This window comes from Penicillium samsonianum (genome assembly GCF_028829775.1).
Source record: "Penicillium samsonianum strain IBT 33392 chromosome Unknown utg000001l_segment0_segment0, whole genome shotgun sequence".
Classification (NCBI taxonomy): domain Eukaryota; kingdom Fungi; phylum Ascomycota; class Eurotiomycetes; order Eurotiales; family Aspergillaceae; genus Penicillium; species Penicillium samsonianum.
In genome coordinates, this window is record NW_026643259.1 from 1,411,488 (window position 1) to 1,429,109 (window position 17,622).

Consider the following 17,622-nt stretch of genomic DNA (forward strand, 5'->3'; position numbering starts at 1 on the left):
TTTTACTAACGCGGTATAGGGTTTAAAATCCATATCTCGTGGTGCACACGTGGTTTGCTGTGTACATGCAATGCAACTTTTGAGTGATTTTAAGAGGACAGCAAAAAGAAAAAGCACTATTTTTCTATATGTTGATCTAGAAGGGATTGCTCACTTACTCTTAAAATATTAACACCGACCATAGCCTACGGCATAAGCCACTTCTCTTTGGTAGTATCTCCGGACTATGTATCATACCATTCTCTCCCTTTCTATACAAGATCAGAGTAATATATTCTATTGCAAGTAAAGCGAGGATGCTAAATAACAGAAAATATCGTGTCATAACTGTGCAAATGTGTACAATTTGGGGTGAGGCCTCCCCGATTCTAAAGAAGAGTTGAGTTATATAGCGATCCTAGGGTACTGTGGCACGCCCCTGCCAATGAAGTTATTTCTGTTGCGACTGGCGCCAGCTATCGAGAGCTTCTTCCCAAGTAGAAGAGACACTGCATTTTTCTGACACCATACCCCACGTTCGGGCCCGAATGATCTCTTCAATAGTGCGCTCATTGCGAATTAAATTGGCCAATGACTCAGTCCGTGCTTCACGTGGAAAGAAGCGAGCGGAGTACGGGTCCAGGCGCTCATTGACTTCTCGTTCCCGGTCTCGGGCGGACTCTATTTGCCGAAGAATCAAGTCGGGATCATCGGGATCCGGACTCGTAGCGACACCAGCGCAGTAAGTGAGAACATCTGATCTTGTTTGCCATGACGGGAATAAAACATTATCCTTGAAGGTCTGGCAGGCTGCGGAGTTGATCCGAGAGTGAGACTCGGTTTGTCGCACCGCTGTTGATGAAGGGTCAAATCCTCTCTGGGCTGGTGTAATCAACGCGTTCAAGTTCTGTGTAATCGAGTCATCGATGGTAGATCTTGAAAGTCGGAGAAAATCTGAACAAAAAAAAAATAGGAAAGTCAATATAAGCTGGTATCAAGATGTCACGTTTCAAACGAACCTCTGAGTAGTCTCTCGTCAAAACAGAACCGAGGTGTCAGCGCCGGAGCAGCTGTGGACGAGGCCTGTGACATCCTCCCACGAATTTCCTCCCCAGATTCTCGATTCGATTTGATCCAGAACAACTCCAGTTTGTAGTGAGGATGTGAGTAGCGTTAGTTGATGGAGGTAGGTCGTCCAAGGTGTTGTATAGTGGAGCGTTGATAATTGTGATATTGAGTGTTGAGTATATTTCACTGAGACCCAGTATGGACTGCTATAAGCACGAGCAATGAACTGATAGTTGTTGGTAACACTCATAAACAGCACGAGCAGCTCTCCGTGGGCACCGTCGTCATGCAGTAATCAGCCTTAAGCTCCGGACCGTTTTGGGACTAGCCCGTTCAATTATATGCACGTGACACCGCGTATTCGCGTTTAGGGGCATCGCGTCCCTGCTTATGCCAGATCGTCCTTCGGAGAAAAAGTACTTGTATATGCCCTCGAATTCATTTATTGCATATTTTACTGTTGATACTTGAAATATCATACCAACATGCCCGAGCTAGCAGAGATCCACCGCATTGTGCATTTTATTCGTGAGCATCTGGTTGGGAAAACGCTGTCCAAAGTACAAGCACAACATGATGATATTGTATTTGGCAAAGTTGGCACTAGTGCCGCCGAATTTCAAAAGGCAATGCAAGGAAAGAAGATCGTGGGAGCAGGCCAACAGGGAAAATATTTCTGGATCACAATGTCTTCACCACCACACGCTGTGATGCACTTTGGAATGGCTGGTTGGATGAAGATCAAGGATGCCGACACATATTACTATCGAACCGACAAGCCTGCAGACCAGGAGTGGCCCCCCAAATATTGGAAGTTTCTGCTGGAGACAAGTGATGAGCCGAAAACAGAGGCGGCATTTGTGGATGCCCGCAGGCTTGGTCGCATTAGACTGGTGGATTGCCCCGCTGATGAGATCCGAAACCATACTCCGCTCAAGGAAAATGGGCCTGATCCAGTCACCGATAAAGACACCGTGGATGAAGCATGGTTGACAGAGAAGCTGGGAAAGAAGAAAGTGCCAATCAAGGCTCTTCTGCTCGACCAGGCGAATATCAGTGGAATCGGAAATTGGATGGGGTAAGTCTTCCAGTCAAACAAAACCTATGGAATATACAAAAGCTGATTATTCTAAGCGATGAGATCCTCTATCATGCCAAGATACACCCAGAACAATACAGCAACACTTTGAATGGCGATCAGATCAAGGCGCTACACTCTGCCATTCATTATGTCTGCTCTACATCAATTGGTGTACTGGCAGACTCAGAAAAGTTTCCCGAGCACTGGCTTTTCAAGCACCGCTGGGGCAAGGGGAAGAAGAACCAGCCCACCGCCCTACCCAATGGGGATAAAATCACTTTCCTTACCGTTGGAGGTCGAACAAGTGCCGTTGTTCCAGCTGTCCAGAAGAAGACTGGTCCTGTCGCCAAAGATATTGAAGAAGACGTTGCAAAATCTACACCAGCTAATTCGAAACGGAAACTTGTGGCCCTGAAGAAAGAAAGCGACTCCGAAGCGGAAGAAACGACACAGACAAAGAAGCGAGGAGCGCCAAAAGAAAAGAAACCAACTGTAAAGAGTGAGTACTTTGAAGAGGAGAAGGCAAAGCCCGCCGTTGTTGGCAGAAGACGTTCTACGCGTACATCTAAGTGAGGTGTATATGACACTGAGGTATTACATAGCGACTGCATCTGAATCTAGAATAGTTCTGTATTTTCTGTTCGCGATCTCAGCAGTCTCCTGGAATGAAATAGACTTCTACTTTGTAAAACGCAACATCATATGACAGACTACTCTCACCTACATGAGATTGACGCAGTATATATCCCTAGTAGCTTGCAACGAATGAATCCAGACATCTTAATTGCTATGAGGGAGGCAATATAAAGGAGGCAGTATATGAGTAAATCTGTAAACCAAACGAGCAGTCAATGATTTTTACCATTTTAGTCGTGTTGATCTTGGCATGGCACTCGTTTCACTGGCAGGTCGACTCTATCCCCAAGAAATCTCAAGATATCCTCAACCTCATCCTCCACGCGATACCAATGTCCCAACCCCTCATAGGCCTTCCAAGTCACGTCCATCCCCAAACCGGATGAAAGAACATGAGACATATTTCTGCCAAGTTCCACAGAAACCTTTGGGTCTTCAGAGCCATGGCCAATAAAAACAGGCGTCTTAAGATGATGGAAGGTTGATTGTGGTTGCGATTCCTCTGTCGAAAGATCATCTGTTGAGATCATTGGAAGATCAAGAATATCGCGAACATGGCTGATAGCGTGGTCAAGCAGTGAGGCCTCTTCCTCGTCGTCAGCAAAGGGATCGAAATCGTCAGGCGAAGGGCTGCTTCTTTTGAATGGATCGTCATCCAAGTCAGGTTCCGAGAAGTCATCTGCATCTGCATCCGACTCTTCATTTAACTCTTCATCACTGCTGGACAGTTGCCTAGCTATCTCTCCATCGTCCGAGTCTGACTCGGACTTATCATCAGATTGAGCTTCCTGGCCGTCTCCAGCCGACGCAGGAATCTCACCGCATCGGAGAATTTCGTGCAATTGCTGCTCAAAAGGCAGCCATCCACTCATCCCAACAAATGCTCCGATCGTGCTTGTTTCACTAGAATCGAGCCAGCCACCTAGCAGAGTGAAGATACCCGCAGCACAACCTTGACTTAGCCCCCATAGGATGATCTTTCCATGGCTGCCCGCGCCCAAGATGCGAACCTCTTCGCTAATCAAGTCACGAATAATTTTAGCAGTCTCACAGAGCCCTTCGACTTGCAAGTCTGTTCTCTCTCCGGGATCCTCAATAGAGTAGTTGTCAAACCACTGATTGATAGGCATCTTTTTGAACCTCGTTGCCCGCCGCCTACTTGCAGTCGGAAAGACGAATTTCACTGTGGGAAGTCGAGCTTGCAGGTTCGCAGCGGCAAGAAGTACATGACCGAAGCGCTTAGCATTGCTGCCTCTTCCATGGAGCGAAACAATAGTGTGTGTATGCTCTTCAACAAGCGGTGGGATGACCAGAGGAGCGGGGTATGCATTTTGTGGCATTTTGGTGGAATTGGGGGGAGACAGAGAGGACGATATGAGTGACAAGGAAAGGACAAAATAACAGGCCGCGCTAGATACTTTCAAACAGTCGTTTTCGAACGAATGCGAAGGATCAGTTTCAAAATTCTTTGTTATTTTGATTATTTTAGTATTATGAATAACCATTTCATGCAGGGTAATCGAATAGGCAACAAGACATGTGCAATAAGCGTATAGATCAACCTATCTATCAATGGCTATACTCACTTCAATCCCAGGCAATGGGCTGTATAGCGCATAATTCTTGGAGTAGACAGCGAAATATATGTAAAAACTATATATATCAACCCAATTATTAATGGTCATACTCATTTTAATCTCAGACAATAGGCTTGATATTGCATAGTTCCATTTTTCGCTCATAAAGAGTGTTTGTCTGTCATCGTATGCGAGGGAATAGGATCAACCAAGGGACAGATATATAAAGTCTCTAGACGGCCCCAACCGTTAATACATCAGTCTCAAGTCTCATTCGCATCCGAAACAACAAGCCTACCATTGGATAATTCCAAACCCACTTTGGAAAAGAAAAAATCTCGATTATTTTTGACAACCAGGACTATTGCTTCGTCAGACATGGCTGACTCATGGGACATCTATGTGGCATTCTGCCAACGGAGAGGTGATGACCCTTTGCATTGGATGCTTTTGCTTGCTTACCCTGACTCGCTGAGTTGTACATGGTATCACGTCGTTGGACGTCCTACTCAGAATCGGGACTACGAGCGCAAGATTCAAGCCGGGAAGAGAATGGACAGTTTCGGTATATCGAGAAAGCAATACGTCGGCCATATTGCTGTAAGCGATATCAACAAGGTCAAATCGGCGGTAGTAGCAGTCCCTGTGCAGGATTCTCAGCGCTGGACTGTGGAAGTGCTTGCCGGGCTTGAGCGCAAATGCCTGATTCCTCTTGGCACTAGCGTTGATTATTACAATCAAATGGAGCCTTCTCATGTTAGAGTAACCGACGATGGCTGGGTCTTGCTCTCCGGAGCTTCTGAACTGAACTTCTGAACTGAGCTGTCTGTTGACGAAATTGCACACAGCTAGATGCAGACCGGCAGATTCTTGGGAGTGATGATTTCCTGTTAATTGGAAATTCTGAAGGTACGTTGCATATTCCCTTTGCTGTTGCTTTTCTCTCTTTTTATACACATATGTGAATCTATCGCTTGTTTTCTGTTTACATTTTTGTTAGTCTCTTTTATGCTTATTCTTGGCCAAATTTTTATTTGAATTTTATAGTTCCACGTTTGTTGGCAATGCAAATTCATTCTCAGATCAATTTCAAGTAATTTATAGGAAATGTAGACATAAATTCTCATCAACCACCCCCGTCACATGTCTATCCTGGATAGCGCCGGGGGCGAAGACGAGTAAGGGGTCGCCTGTCCGCGTTTGGGTACAGTAACAGTGGTCCTAGTGAAGTCATGTGAAGGTACTGGCTCACGGTATCAATTGGTAAAAAGTGGCTAGGAAATAAGTAGCGACAATGATAGATGAAGGTTGCTGTAAGGGCGAATGGTGGTTGGGTTAACCCCAGTACATTCCAAAGATAACACCTGAAACCTGTTGAGATGATGTATCAGGGCAAGGAATCAGAAGATGTCTATGTATTGTCGAAGGATATATAAAAAAGCCTACATCATGTATGTAGCTATTTACACTGTGGGGTCTGACACCCTTCACCAGGCCACTTCTTCAACACACAACTTGATTCAAAGGTTCCTATATAATTTGCGCCTGCCTCAAAAGCCCCAAACCCCAAACCCTTCCCAAGTGAGAGAAGCTAACAAAGAAAAATGAAATTGAACCTCGCAAGACTCATCTGATGTTCAAACCATCCAATGTCTCCGTGAAAATCTCAAGATTGTTCTCAGCGGGTGAGTCTTTAATTACAAAATGAATCCTCTCAAACCACCCCTTGAACTCTTCTTTCATGAGAACCTCGTACCAGCACTCGGCCACCTCCTGAGTGGGATGACGAAAGGCCCCACAGCCAATAGCACCGAGGACCAAGCGGCGATGACTGTTGTGTGCTGCCGTGCGTAGGATCAATTGCATCTTGGCTTTCATGAGATATCGCTGTGCCACGTCCTTGTACGTGGATTCGTCGGCGGTCAATGCAGGTTTGTTCCGCGCTGCCATGCTGATAACACTAACAGTGGGGTTCAGGTGTAGCTCGTCGTCCGCCGACATGAAGCTATACTCATTGTCCACGTTGTTTCGGAAGACGATCACACTAGGTGAATAGAGGCACTCCAGATCTTCCATTGGGTAGAACCGGGGATCGAGAGTATCAATCAGTGTGCTTCGGTAGCAAAGCTGTTCCTCCTGGGCTCGAGCACCATTGAGCCAACCCCCACCGGGTTTTTCGGCATTGGCAAAGTTGAGAACACATACTGGCATGTGATCGCTGGTGCCGCCAGCATCTTGCATCTCCAGGGCCCGGTCATATGTGTCTCCCGCCAAGACCCTAACCACAGTGGTCTCGTTTGGATACTCCACAGAATTGGGATCTAGGACAGGAGCGGTCCATTTGCTCGCCATATAACCAAACCGAGTTCCCTCCAATTCTGTTTTGGACAAGATTGCTATCGTGGCTTCTTTTGTTGTTGCGATCACATTCTGCATTGCAGCGTATTGGAACTTCTTGATACCACCACCCTTGATTCCACGAATACTAGGGCGTCGTTTCTTAGCCAGATCAGGCTTTTGGGCCGGATGTTTCTTCTTAAGTACATCAGGCTGACTCCCCGGTGTAAGTGAAAAGCCGGATGCAGTGTCGGGTGGCGGGAGAAGGTCAGTGTCCATTTCCTCACCATCAAGACCAGTCATTTGTTTGTCGCTGGAGACGGACCCGGATGCGAATTTCTCATGAATGGTACTCATCACTCCAGTGAGGCCGCTACTGCTGAGACTGTTTTTGCTTCTGGCGGGTGATTGGTTCGCATACTTAGAACTTATTGATTGTCTGGACTGTGACGACCCGGAGGTATCGGACTGGGCAGGCACTTTCTTTTTTGGCATGGCTTTTTCTGTATTGAAGGTGATAGATATGCGAAAGAAACAGTAGAGAAGTTGCTAATTTGATGAAGACGAGGGTTCCAGGGGCTCTTTATGGCCCATTTTTTACTCACCAATTGGCTAGATCTAAGCCAGTATATTCCTACATACAGACTAATTGAAAGAATAAGAGAAGACAAAGACTCGAGACTCGAACGGTGGTAAGTCGAAGTTGAAAGAAACATCGAGTAGGTCACGTGCATACTTCCAATCCGACCAATCAGGGCAAGTGCAGCCCGCATAAGGCGGTGAGCTTATCTCCGATCTCGCCACCATGACAAAGCGTGCAACGCCGTTGGCTTGTCGTCTGCTTGCAGAACTATTTTAATCCTCCAAGGTTTCGATGTTTTTATTCTGATTATCCCTTGCAATCAAAGCAGCCAAATTTACGCCATTTCCCTCTCTTCATTCAGGGCCGTCCAAAGCAGTACTCCGTCACAATGAGCGCGATCCTGTCAGCAGACGATCTGAATGATTTCATTTCGCCGGGGGTCGCGTGTATCAAACCAGTTGAAACCCTTCCACCGAAAGATACAAAGAATCCAGAGGTATGTCCGGTTATTGATCTCACTGGAACTGTGTGATATATGAGTTTCTTTTACTAATTTTTCTAATTATAGGACGCCTATGAAGTAACAACGGAAGACAAGGTCCAGCCCGAGGATCTCCCCCCGGCACAGATTTCTTTGACGGACTGCCTCGCTTGCTCTGGCTGTGTTACATCCGCCGAAGCAGTGTTGATATCACTCCAGTCTCACGCCGAGGTCCTCAATACACTTGACGCGCATCCGGAGATTCCCTTGATGCATGAGCATCATGGGGTGATGGTCAATAATACCGAAGACTCTGGAGAGGGCAAAATCTTTGTGGCCAGTGTCAGCCCGCAAGTCAGGGCAAGTCTGGCAACAACCTATGGGATTTCGGAGAAAGAAGCGGGGTACATGATCAACCAATTACTTAGTGGCCCGCAGGGCTTGCGAGGTGGGGGTAAATACGGAAATGGGTTTACATGGGTTGTCGACACCAATGCTATGCGAGAGGCCGTGCTAGTGCTCACTGCAGACGAGGTTTCGGACTCGCTCAACTCGTCAACAGCGAGCCAGTCGGCTGACTCTCTTCCCGAACGACCTATTTTATCCTCAGCTTGCCCTGGATGGATTTGTTACGCTGAGAAGACTCACCCTTTTATCCTTCCACACCTATCTCGGCTCAAGTCCCCGCAGGCTTTGTCGGGGACGTTTCTCAAAACCGTTTTGAGCAAGTCTCTCGGGGTCCATCCTTCTCGGATCTGGCATTTGGCAGTCATGCCCTGCTTTGACAAGAAGCTAGAAGCTAGTCGAGAAGAACTCACAGATGTGTCATGGCGACAGGGAGATTCCACGGACTCTGAGACACAGCCTGTTCGCGACGTAGACTGTGTCATCACTGCTCGTGAGCTTCTATCTCTGGCTTCGTCTCGAGGGTTCTCACTACCAAACTTGCCTTTGCAACCTCTGCCTTCGTCTTTCACCCCACCCTTCCCTGAAAAGACCCTCGATTCTTTCCTTTCCTTCAAGCGCTCTCGGGCGGAACAATCTATTGCTACAGGTACCTCTGGAGGCTACCTACACCACGTGCTCATGACTTTCCAAGCTCGCAACCCAGGCAGCGAACTTGTGATTAACCGCGGACGCAATGCCGATGTCGTGGAGTACGTGCTCATGTCTCAAGAGGGTCAAACCATTTTGAAAGCAGCTCGCTATTACGGTTTCCGAAATATCCAAAACCTTGTCCGGAAGCTCAAGCCCGCACGTGTATCGAGGCTTCCTGGCGCAAAACCAGCCGCCAGACCTGCCGCCAGACCTGCCGCAGGTCGGCGCCAGCCTATATCTCGTAACGCCGTGTCCACAAGCAGCTCAGGATCAGACTACGCCTACGTGGAGGTCATGGCCTGTCCGGGTGGGTGCACGAATGGCGGTGGCCAGATCCGAGTCGAAGACGCCAGAGAAGTCATTGGTCCTTCCCAAGGAGAGGCACTAGACGCATCTATGAAGCCATCACCACATGAGCAGCGCGTGTGGCTTGCTCGAGTCGACGAGGCTTATTTCTCCATGGACTCTGAGTCTGAGCCTGAACTGGAGACTCAGTATCAGCTGTCTTCATTGGCTGACAAGGAGGCTAAAATACATGCAGGCTTGCGGTCCTGGTCAGAATACATGAACATCCCCCTCTCTAAGCTCGTCTATACTACCTACCGCAAGGTGGAAAGTGATGTTGGCAAGGATCAAACACCTGCTAATGATACAAGTCGGGTTGTGGAGCTTGCGGGGAAGATTGGTGGTGGTTGGTAACTTATATCTGCTTCATTTTGCTGCTACGAGATACACGCTCGTGGTAGTCTTCTTCGTGGCCTCTCCTTTGCTTCATTTGCATGGCGCCGGATCTGATTTTTTCTTGCATGTTTCTGGGGGATATACCATATTTTCATTTTTGAAGTCACGGTCGATGATACATGAGGTACTGAATTGTTTTAAGCTTATGACACGATAAATGCATAGAAAAAAGGTGCAGATACCTTCAGATACGATCAATGATATTAATGAAGCCATCAAAAAATACATTCCAAGATCTCCTTCCTAGATTTCATACAAAATCAGAGTGCTTTTTATACTTCCAGATCGGGCCTGGATGTGATGACTAATATGTCAGACGCATGACTAAGCACTTAAAATCCCGCGCTCCAGAAAGAAAAAGAATCCAAGTATCTCAGCGTTGAAGCTAGTTTCCACCTCACAACTCTCATCCTCTCATCGAATACGATCAACTCGCGCGCAAAATAATCACTTTTTCTACCACACCACTCTCAACCCTCAACGATGTCTCGTGAAACCTACCAGGTCCCTGCGATGGGCACCCAGAACAACTTCGACACCCAAGCCGGAGGCGGAGGTTTCGGTAGCGCCATGGCCATCGACAGCCCCTCAGTCACCTACCTGTGCGGCGAATGCTCTGCCCGTGTTCCACTGAAGCGTGGCGACCAGATCCGCTGCAAGGACTGCGGTCACCGTGTGCTGTACAAGGAGCGGACCAAGCGGTAAGATTTTCGTTCCTAGGAATTATCATGCGATATGCGCGAGACATGGGCTGACTTCTTCTCTCTTGCTTCTCAATAGTATGGTCCAGTTCCAGGCTCGGTAGACGTCTCATTTACACGAACAGAAATCAGACGTTTGGAGGTTGCGATGGCTCAGGCGGAATCAGCCTTAGAACCTTTGGGTTTGAAATCTTTATTATTTGACGAATTATGCATACAATGGCGCCTTGGATTTGAATTACACAAACCAGTTTTTCTATGGTCTCAGTCTACAAGAACCAGATACGATGTTCTGGCCATGTCCGCTAGTACTACTGACTTGTGAGAAGGAGGCTTCACCTTTTTTTTCTAGAAACAATTATATTTGGTTTCACGAATTAAAGGCATTTACTCATGGACCCGAAATATCCACATATCTAAACGTACATCAGCCCCCATCAGAACAGGTGAAACCATACATAACCCAAACCGAAAGCTTTTTGGACCCGAAAGAGCTATAACATACTAAATCGAAACCTACAAAACTAGTCACAAGATTCTACTTTAGAGCTGGTTAGTTACTTCAATGAATTGCTCCAAGTTTTTCAGAGACTGCCCGCTCTCAATTGCCCAGCGTGCGCGACGCACGCCTTCTTTCCAGCGGCCGCCTCCAGGGCCACGCTCGGTGATGACCTGACCATCATCGCCAGGTCCCATGTTGCTGGTATCGGCCTCGCAAATGCCCGACGTGACAAGCAGACCAGCCACATTCATGAGAACAAACTCCAGGATGGGGTCATCCCGTGGAAGCTCATTTCGAAGTATGCTCATCAGCTTTGCTGCGTTTTCCTTGGGCATTTTACCTCCGCCCACATCACTAAGGGGATGACTAGAGAGGCCAAAGTCGGATGGCTGGAGCTGGAAGGTGTCGGTTTTGACAAGTGTACGGGGATTGTTGATATCATATTCACTTGAGTCGTTTGCATCGTCTTCGGGGGCTTTGTATGCAGGGTTCGGGTACTCAGAGAGCCTCCAGCAGTTTGTCTTTCCAGCGCAGCTGATTTCGTCCATGTCCTCTGCGCCGCAAACAATCATGGCTTTCTTCGCTCCGCTTTGTCTGAAAGCCTCGGCAAACACTGGACCAAGGCTCTGGTATGCCACGCCAACCACGCGTGCTTCCAGTGCCCAGTCAACGGGGTTTGCCAAAGGGCCCATCAGGTTGAAGATCGTTCGGAGGCCGAGACCCCTGCGGACAGGGTTGGAATGCATCATGCCCGGGTGGAAATTCGGAGCGAACAAGAACGAATAGTTTGTTTTCTCGTAGACCTGGGCCAGATTCTTAGCGGTGATGGCTGCAATCTTGGGTGCCAATGGCTGGATGGCATTGAGGACGTCGGCAGCCCCAGAGGTCGATGTTTGAGCGCGGTTGCCATGTTTAGCTGTCATGAGAAGAGGAGAGGCAACGATTGAGGAGGTCGTGGAAATGTTAAAGGTCGAATGAGAGTCTCCTCCAGTTCCAACAATATCACACTATACATCGCGGCTTGTCAATATAACTCAATGACAAAATGGGTGGGCATATATGCATACCAATCCACCTTCATAATTTCCAGCTTTCAGATTACGAGACTTCATAATCTTCTTAAGCGGGCCTTTCTCAACTTGGCAAGCAGCCTCTCGCATGCATTGGGAACATTTCGCAATCACATCTGCCTGTCTATCCTTGCCGGTTGAGTGGAGCAATGTGAGAAGGGCAGCGGTTTGAATATGAGATAGCCGGTCCTCGAAGATAAGCGCAAAGGCAGAAGCAATCTCCTCTGCACTCACAGCGGGGAGATCTTGTGCGCTGACGCGAATACCAGCAGCCGCGGGGTAGGCGAGTCGCTGGAGGAGCGGGGCGATCGAAATGGACTCTGGCCGCTGAGAGGAAGAGGATATAGGTGTCGCCATACTTGAAATCTTTGTAAGCGATTGTATGTTAACAATAGCCCAGCAATCCCAATGGGGTTTCACAAGCTGAAAAAGATACCTGCAACTTCGTAAATCGAGTGACTCAATGAGAGCCCGATATAGGCGGCAAAATAGCTCACCGCCATTTGGGCACCTTACCGTTTTAGGACCCTAAAAATATCATTTGCATTCCCCGGGGGCTTGTCTTGACCAGTCTTGACCTGTGTATATCACCTTTTTGAATTGTTTCGGGCATTGGTAAATTCACCACCAAAATCAAACACAATGCCGCCCCGGTTAAGAATCTCGTCGCTTCAGCAAATCCCTCGATGCCAATATGAACTCCGAATTATCAGGAGCGCATCCAGCGCTGCGGCCCCGGCAGTCACGCCAGCTGCTTCAATTGAGCAGATGACACGCTCACCAGCTCCCGTATCACTATTCCCTCCTACCCAACCTCCCTCGCACCGCAATCCCGAATACCGCCGGTCGCAACTCCTACGGTCATACACCTCCCTTCTCCGCACATCTCCTCTCATCGTGCTGTTCCAACACAACAATCTCAAGTCAATGGAATGGGCCGCCATCCGACGAGAACTAACTATTGCCCTGCAAAAAGTGGATGAGAAGATTGCCGCCGAGGGCCGGACAGCGCCTGCCCTCGCTCCTTACATTAAGATCCAAACCATCCAGACCAGCATCTTCGAGGTAGCTCTGCGCATTGTCGAGTACTTCCGGCCCAGCGAGGCTTCCCTGGGCTCAGGAAAGGCTCCAAGTGCAGTTGACCCCGTGACACAAACCTCCGCCGAGCTCCCTGCGATCTCCGGCTCGAAGGATGACCCGGCCTTGACCCACGACTTGTCTCGCACTGCCCACGAGGCAGTGAAGAACATGAAGGGCATGCACGAGCTTTCTCCCCTGCTCATCGGCCCTGTTGCTGTCCTTTCCATCCCTACCGTCTCGCCTGAACACATGAAGGCCGCGCTCTCAATCCTCGCTCCCAAGGAATCCGGCTTCAAGGGCCCTACCCGCAAGGCAAACCCGGAATACCACGAGCCCATTGTTCAGAACGGTCTCCGCAAGATTAACTTGCTGGCTGCCCGTGTGGACAACCAGGTGTTTGATATCGATCAGACCAAGTGGGTCGGCAGCATCGAGGGTGGCATGGACGGTCTTCGCTCCCAGCTTGTTACTGCCCTGCAGAGCATGAGCTCCAGCGTTGCAACTACTCTGGAGGGAGCTGGCAAGAGCATCTACTTTACCTTGGAGAGCCGCCGGAGTGTTTTGGAAGAAGAGGAGAAGGGACCGGAGGGCGACAAGAGCGAATCGTCCTAATCTGGTCATGGTCATTCTGATTCATTTTCCTGTATAATAGATCATATTCTGCGTTTCGTCGCCTCAAGACACCCACTTCCTACTTCAGGATCAATGTATACTTGCAAGAAATCAACTTTGGTGCATCATATTTTCTGTTTAACCCATGAATCATTGCATTCCCTGTATATGTGAGGCAAAATACAGACCGCGCCTAAAAGACAAATTTCCTCCCGATGTGTGTCCACCATGTTCACCATCTAGTTCTGTCTCAAGCGCAGTTTGGCATTCATGCCCACAATGCAGCGCACAAGATCCCAATCTCCATTCAAACCAACCCAGTCCGTAACAAGGATACCCGTCGAGCAGTCCGCATCATGCTCATTGCCTCGGCGACAGATATAATCCACGATAGCCGGGTTAACCTTAGCAGCAATCTTCTCGGGCCAAGTATCCGTCTTCCAGAAGTTACTGGCACTCAAGAAATTGACATAAAAGGGGAAGGCCTTCGTCGCATTCATATCAGGCTGGACTCCAAACGGATAGCGACAACAGCTTGCCCGATCAATTTGCTCCGAGACGAACTTAATCTTCTTCTCGATATTCATACTCACGAGCACCTCATAGAAATCCTGAATGCAGAGCTGGCCACTGGGACACTTAGCATTGGGAGTATTATCCTCCCACGCAGCAGCATCAATACCCCAACCATTACCACCATGCTCTTCCTTCAGTTTCTGCTGCAAGTTAAACCGACGCATCAGAATAACCTTGCCACGCGCCTCGCCCAGAGTCGGGATCTTGGGCCGCACCCACCACCGACTACCCGCCTTAGCGTAGTGGTCGTGCAAAATACGCGAGAGCTGCTCGTCAGTCGCGTTACCGGTTCCCTCCCGCTTAACAGAGACGATCAGCGTCTCGGACGGGTTGCGATCGAGGAAGCTGTCGACTTCACGCATCAGGTCGCGGAAGTACTTGTTTCCTGTCAGCGAGACGGGGAACACGCTGTGTACGAGGATCAGCTCGTCGCGCGCCGCGTCGTCGGGGTACTGAGGCTGCACGCGGATGTCGAAGAACCGAACGCCGTTCTCGAGTTGCTCTTTCGGGCTCACGGCCTGGCAGCGCACTGAGGGTGGCGCCATGTGGCATGTAGGCGAGTTGTGCGTGCCTGGGATTGAGAGGGCAGAGACGAGGGTGTCGTCGCGGAGTTCGCGCATCCAGGCATTCAGGTTTGCGGAGGAGAAGATTGCGAGGAAAGATTCTGGGGTCACGAAGACGCCGGTGAAGCGGTGTTTGGGGTTCTCGTTTAGTGCTTTCATTCCTGCTGACTCTGTTGTTGGGACGGGGACTTGGACCTGGTATTTCTGGTCTTCGACCTCGAAGACTAGACGCATGCGCTCCTTGTCGGAGTGGATGAAGGAGCGTAGCTCGGTCTTCTTCGTTGCGAATGCGTCCAGGTGAATGTCAACATCCTTTTCCTCGAAGGGACGGCTGTCCTGTTCGATCGAGGAGACCTCGTCATTGCGGGTTTGGTTGGTCAATACTTGGGTGAAGTTCCTGGCCATTGTGCTGAAAGCATTGAACCCATCTTTCTCCGGTGCCGAGAAGCGCTCGATGCGCTTCAGGACGATAGGAGTAGAGGTGTTGTTGCGGATAGTGAGGTGCTCAGCAACCATGGTGAATTGGCAATTTGGAGACTTGAAATCGAAATCGTCGCAAGTCCCTGTGCGAAAGGTTTGTCTCAATCTAGCTCGAAATCGGTTGCCTAGAGAGCTGAGATCAAAGTGGGTTACCCCTCCACTGGGGATCAGCGGACGATCTCCGATAGGGGAGCCCTCGTTCTTGGCGCGTGAAGCTGATTCGCGTGGACATCTTTGCGAGACAGAGCGGAGATTTTCAAGATCTGTACGGAGAACGGAGTACGATGTACGGAGCCGGTGTAGGCAATTAGTGTCGCGCCTTGCTCGGCCCTGGCGATCTGGGCCTAATATTCCCGGGCTTACTCCGTGCAATTGCATATTGTACGCATTTGTTTCATTATTCGCCAGGATTGAAGCCATTCTGTCTAGATATATTATACAAAGGAAGGTTCAATGTTGTATTCTCCGGATTGTTCTAAGGTTGAGGTCATTGACTTAATAACCTTGGTCCGGTTTATGCATACCACGTGTCTACCTGCATCAAGAAACATAGTATATATTGACTACATATGTATATGTAGGTATTTATCGAACCACTGGAATATCCCTGGTTTGTCTGATAAAGAGCTTGCCAACCCAAAGGGAAATCCTCTAGTAGGGGACCTGTTGGTGGAAGTAGTCCATGATAAAGTCCACCTGCTTTGGCTTCGCAATGGGCACATTTTTGAACTGGTTACCGAGTTCCATGACAACCTGGGTACCATCGGCACTGTTGGGGCTCCAATGCGGCAAAGATTTGCTACCATTGTACGAGCCGCCATTGTTGGGGTTGAGGGTCTTCGCAAAGTTGGCCCAGTAGGACGACATCTTCTCTTGGATCTCAAAGTCGATCTTGGTGAAAGCGTACGTATCGGAATTGGCGTAGAGAGCGCCCAGCGCATACATGATCTCAGATTGGTGGAAGGCACCTTGGTTCTGGCTTGGGGGCGCATGGGTCCAGTAGTAGGTGTAGAAGTGCGCAGTGGCAGACTTGTACCAGTCAGTGGCGTAGGCCCACGAGCCGACAAGAGAGAGATCACGGGCAGCAGCGCTCCAGGCTCGAGAGGCAATGGTATCGTTGTTGTGGTCGGGGTAGAGCTTGAAGTATTCGCTGGAGAGGTTGCCGTACTTGAGTCCACAGTAGTACTCGTACTCCTCAACGGTGTAGTCGGTGTTGGGGGAGGCACCAGATTCGTCCTTGGTGTTACCAGTAATCACCGGGACATCGTTGGCAGGGCCATTGATCAGGGTTTCGATGTACTTGGATGGGAGCACGTAGTCGTCCAGAACGGGCTTGAATATCAGAGGATAACCAGCAGAGAGTGCGGTGACCCACCAAATGGTGCTGTTGGTGACACGGTCTGAGGAACCAACTAGTAAGCTCTCCATGGAGAGCGTGCGCATCTCCTCAATTGTAGAAACGTTGTGGGCCTTGATGTAGCTAGCGCCATTGGAGATAGCAGTAGACATGTTGACGTACGAGGTGGCAAGGCCAGCCAGCATGGTATCGTAGGGGTATCTAATCCCAGACTGGGAGATACCACCGTGGAAGTAGCCCGTGAAGAGAGGGCTGTTGACCGCATGGTAAACTTGAGAAGAGCCGAAAGACTGACCAGCAACGGTGACGCGGTCAGGATCACCACCAAATTTGGCAATATTCTTCTGCACCCACTTGAGAACTTCCAGTTGATCCAAAACACCGTAATTGCCAGAGGTCTTATGACCAGTAAGCTTGTAGCCTTCTTCGTTGAGTTCAGGGGCAGCGAGATAGCCGAATGCATCATCACGGCGGTTGAAGGTGATGAGAATGACATCCTTCAAGGCCATGCCACCACCGTACCACCACTCGTTGTTACTGGTTTCGTCGGAACCCTGGTTCCAAACCATGACAGGAAGTTTGGCACCAGCGGTCTTAGCGTTGGTCCAGACGTTGAGACTGAGGCAGTCTTCGCTAATGTCGGAAGCCGAGGCACTAGGACAGGCAGGGCCAAAGTCCGTGGCCTTCAAGGTCTTGTTCCATGACTCGCGGGGCTGCGGTGCCTTCCACCGGTTCTGATATCCTGTATCGGCAGCGAAAGGAATACCCAAGAAAGCGGCAACGTTGGACTCGGCGCCATCAAAGTACTTATCCAGGGTGGACTGGTTAAAGTACTGGAACCCCTCGACGGGACCGTAGGAGGTTTGGATGACCTTGTCCCAAAGCTGGGCTTGGGCGACAGCAGCACCCAGGGCCAATGAGGCCAGAGTCTTGGTCAGGAAAGCCATAATGGTTGGATCCCTGTGAAAAAGAAGATTGAAGCGATTGAAAACCCGAAGCACAAGGCCAGGAGTTGAGGAATCAAGGATCTTTTTATATCTAGGTAAGCTTCTTCACCTGCGTAATCGACGTACGTACCAGTCCAACGGTTTACGCAGCAA

General features: G+C 49.3%; 11 protein-coding genes across 11 annotated transcripts; 5 read left to right on the forward strand and 6 right to left on the reverse strand.

The window, feature by feature from the left end:
• Positions 1 to 430: 430 nt before the first annotated feature.
• On the reverse strand, positions 431 to 1,071 carry N7471_000555 (MIX23 family protein; the record flags this gene model as incomplete). The annotated part of the gene is made up of 2 exons (XM_057273276.1): positions 431 to 933; positions 999 to 1,071. The coding sequence occupies 2 exons, from the start codon at positions 1,069 to 1,071 to the stop codon at positions 431 to 433; spliced, it is 576 nt and encodes a 191-aa protein (XP_057141455.1).
• Positions 1,072 to 1,462: 391 nt separating this feature from the next.
• Positions 1,463 to 2,701, forward strand: N7471_000556 (putative formamidopyrimidine-DNA glycosylase; the record flags this gene model as incomplete). Its single annotated transcript, XM_057273277.1, has 2 exons — positions 1,463 to 2,125; positions 2,182 to 2,701. Exons 1-2 carry the CDS (start codon positions 1,533 to 1,535, stop codon positions 2,699 to 2,701), a joined length of 1,113 nt encoding a protein of 370 aa, XP_057141456.1. The 5' UTR covers positions 1,463 to 1,532.
• Positions 2,702 to 2,994: 293 nt separating this feature from the next.
• N7471_000557 (alpha/beta hydrolase family protein) lies at positions 2,995 to 4,104 on the reverse strand (the record flags this gene model as incomplete). The annotated part of the gene is made up of 1 exon (XM_057273278.1): positions 2,995 to 4,104. The coding sequence occupies one exon, from the start codon at positions 4,102 to 4,104 to the stop codon at positions 2,995 to 2,997; it is 1,110 nt and encodes a 369-aa protein (XP_057141457.1).
• Positions 4,105 to 4,719: 615 nt separating this feature from the next.
• N7471_000558 (uncharacterized protein) lies at positions 4,720 to 5,157 on the forward strand (the record flags this gene model as incomplete). The annotated part of the gene is made up of 1 exon (XM_057273279.1): positions 4,720 to 5,157. One exon carries the CDS (start codon positions 4,720 to 4,722, stop codon positions 5,155 to 5,157), a length of 438 nt encoding a protein of 145 aa, XP_057141458.1.
• An 810-nt stretch (positions 5,158 to 5,967) lies between these two features.
• N7471_000559 (uncharacterized protein) lies at positions 5,968 to 7,173 on the reverse strand (the record flags this gene model as incomplete). Its single annotated transcript, XM_057273280.1, has 1 exon — positions 5,968 to 7,173. The coding sequence occupies one exon, from the start codon at positions 7,171 to 7,173 to the stop codon at positions 5,968 to 5,970; it is 1,206 nt and encodes a 401-aa protein (XP_057141459.1).
• A 476-nt stretch (positions 7,174 to 7,649) lies between these two features.
• Positions 7,650 to 9,539, forward strand: nar1 (iron-sulfur cluster assembly protein NAR1; the record flags this gene model as incomplete). Its single annotated transcript, XM_057273281.1, has 2 exons — positions 7,650 to 7,757; positions 7,830 to 9,539. 2 exons carry the CDS (start codon positions 7,650 to 7,652, stop codon positions 9,537 to 9,539), a joined length of 1,818 nt encoding a protein of 605 aa, XP_057141460.1.
• A 525-nt stretch (positions 9,540 to 10,064) lies between these two features.
• On the forward strand, positions 10,065 to 10,386 carry N7471_000561 (Rpo12/RPC10 RNA polymerase subunit family protein; the record flags this gene model as incomplete). Its single annotated transcript, XM_057273282.1, has 2 exons — positions 10,065 to 10,282; positions 10,362 to 10,386. The coding sequence occupies 2 exons, from the start codon at positions 10,065 to 10,067 to the stop codon at positions 10,384 to 10,386; spliced, it is 243 nt and encodes an 80-aa protein (XP_057141461.1).
• A 295-nt stretch (positions 10,387 to 10,681) lies between these two features.
• Positions 10,682 to 12,290, reverse strand: N7471_000562 (anthranilate phosphoribosyltransferase). Its single transcript, XM_057273283.1, has 2 exons — positions 11,852 to 12,290; positions 10,682 to 11,791 (listed from the first exon to the last, which is right to left on the reverse strand). The coding sequence occupies exons 1-2, from the start codon at positions 12,209 to 12,211 to the stop codon at positions 10,826 to 10,828; spliced, it is 1,326 nt and encodes a 441-aa protein (XP_057141462.1). The 5' UTR covers positions 12,212 to 12,290; the 3' UTR covers positions 10,682 to 10,825.
• A 206-nt stretch (positions 12,291 to 12,496) lies between these two features.
• N7471_000563 (mitochondrial 54S ribosomal protein uL10m) lies at positions 12,497 to 13,546 on the forward strand (the record flags this gene model as incomplete). Its single annotated transcript, XM_057273284.1, has 1 exon — positions 12,497 to 13,546. The coding sequence occupies one exon, from the start codon at positions 12,497 to 12,499 to the stop codon at positions 13,544 to 13,546; it is 1,050 nt and encodes a 349-aa protein (XP_057141463.1).
• Positions 13,547 to 13,785: 239 nt separating this feature from the next.
• Positions 13,786 to 15,201, reverse strand: N7471_000564 (phosphatidylinositol-specific phospholipase C; the record flags this gene model as incomplete). Its single annotated transcript, XM_057273285.1, has 1 exon — positions 13,786 to 15,201. The coding sequence occupies one exon, from the start codon at positions 15,199 to 15,201 to the stop codon at positions 13,786 to 13,788; it is 1,416 nt and encodes a 471-aa protein (XP_057141464.1).
• A 615-nt stretch (positions 15,202 to 15,816) lies between these two features.
• Positions 15,817 to 17,469, reverse strand: N7471_000565 (Carboxylesterase type B; the record flags this gene model as incomplete). The annotated part of the gene is made up of 1 exon (XM_057273286.1): positions 15,817 to 17,469. One exon carries the CDS (start codon positions 17,467 to 17,469, stop codon positions 15,817 to 15,819), a length of 1,653 nt encoding a protein of 550 aa, XP_057141465.1.
• Positions 17,470 to 17,622: the final 153 nt, after the last annotated feature.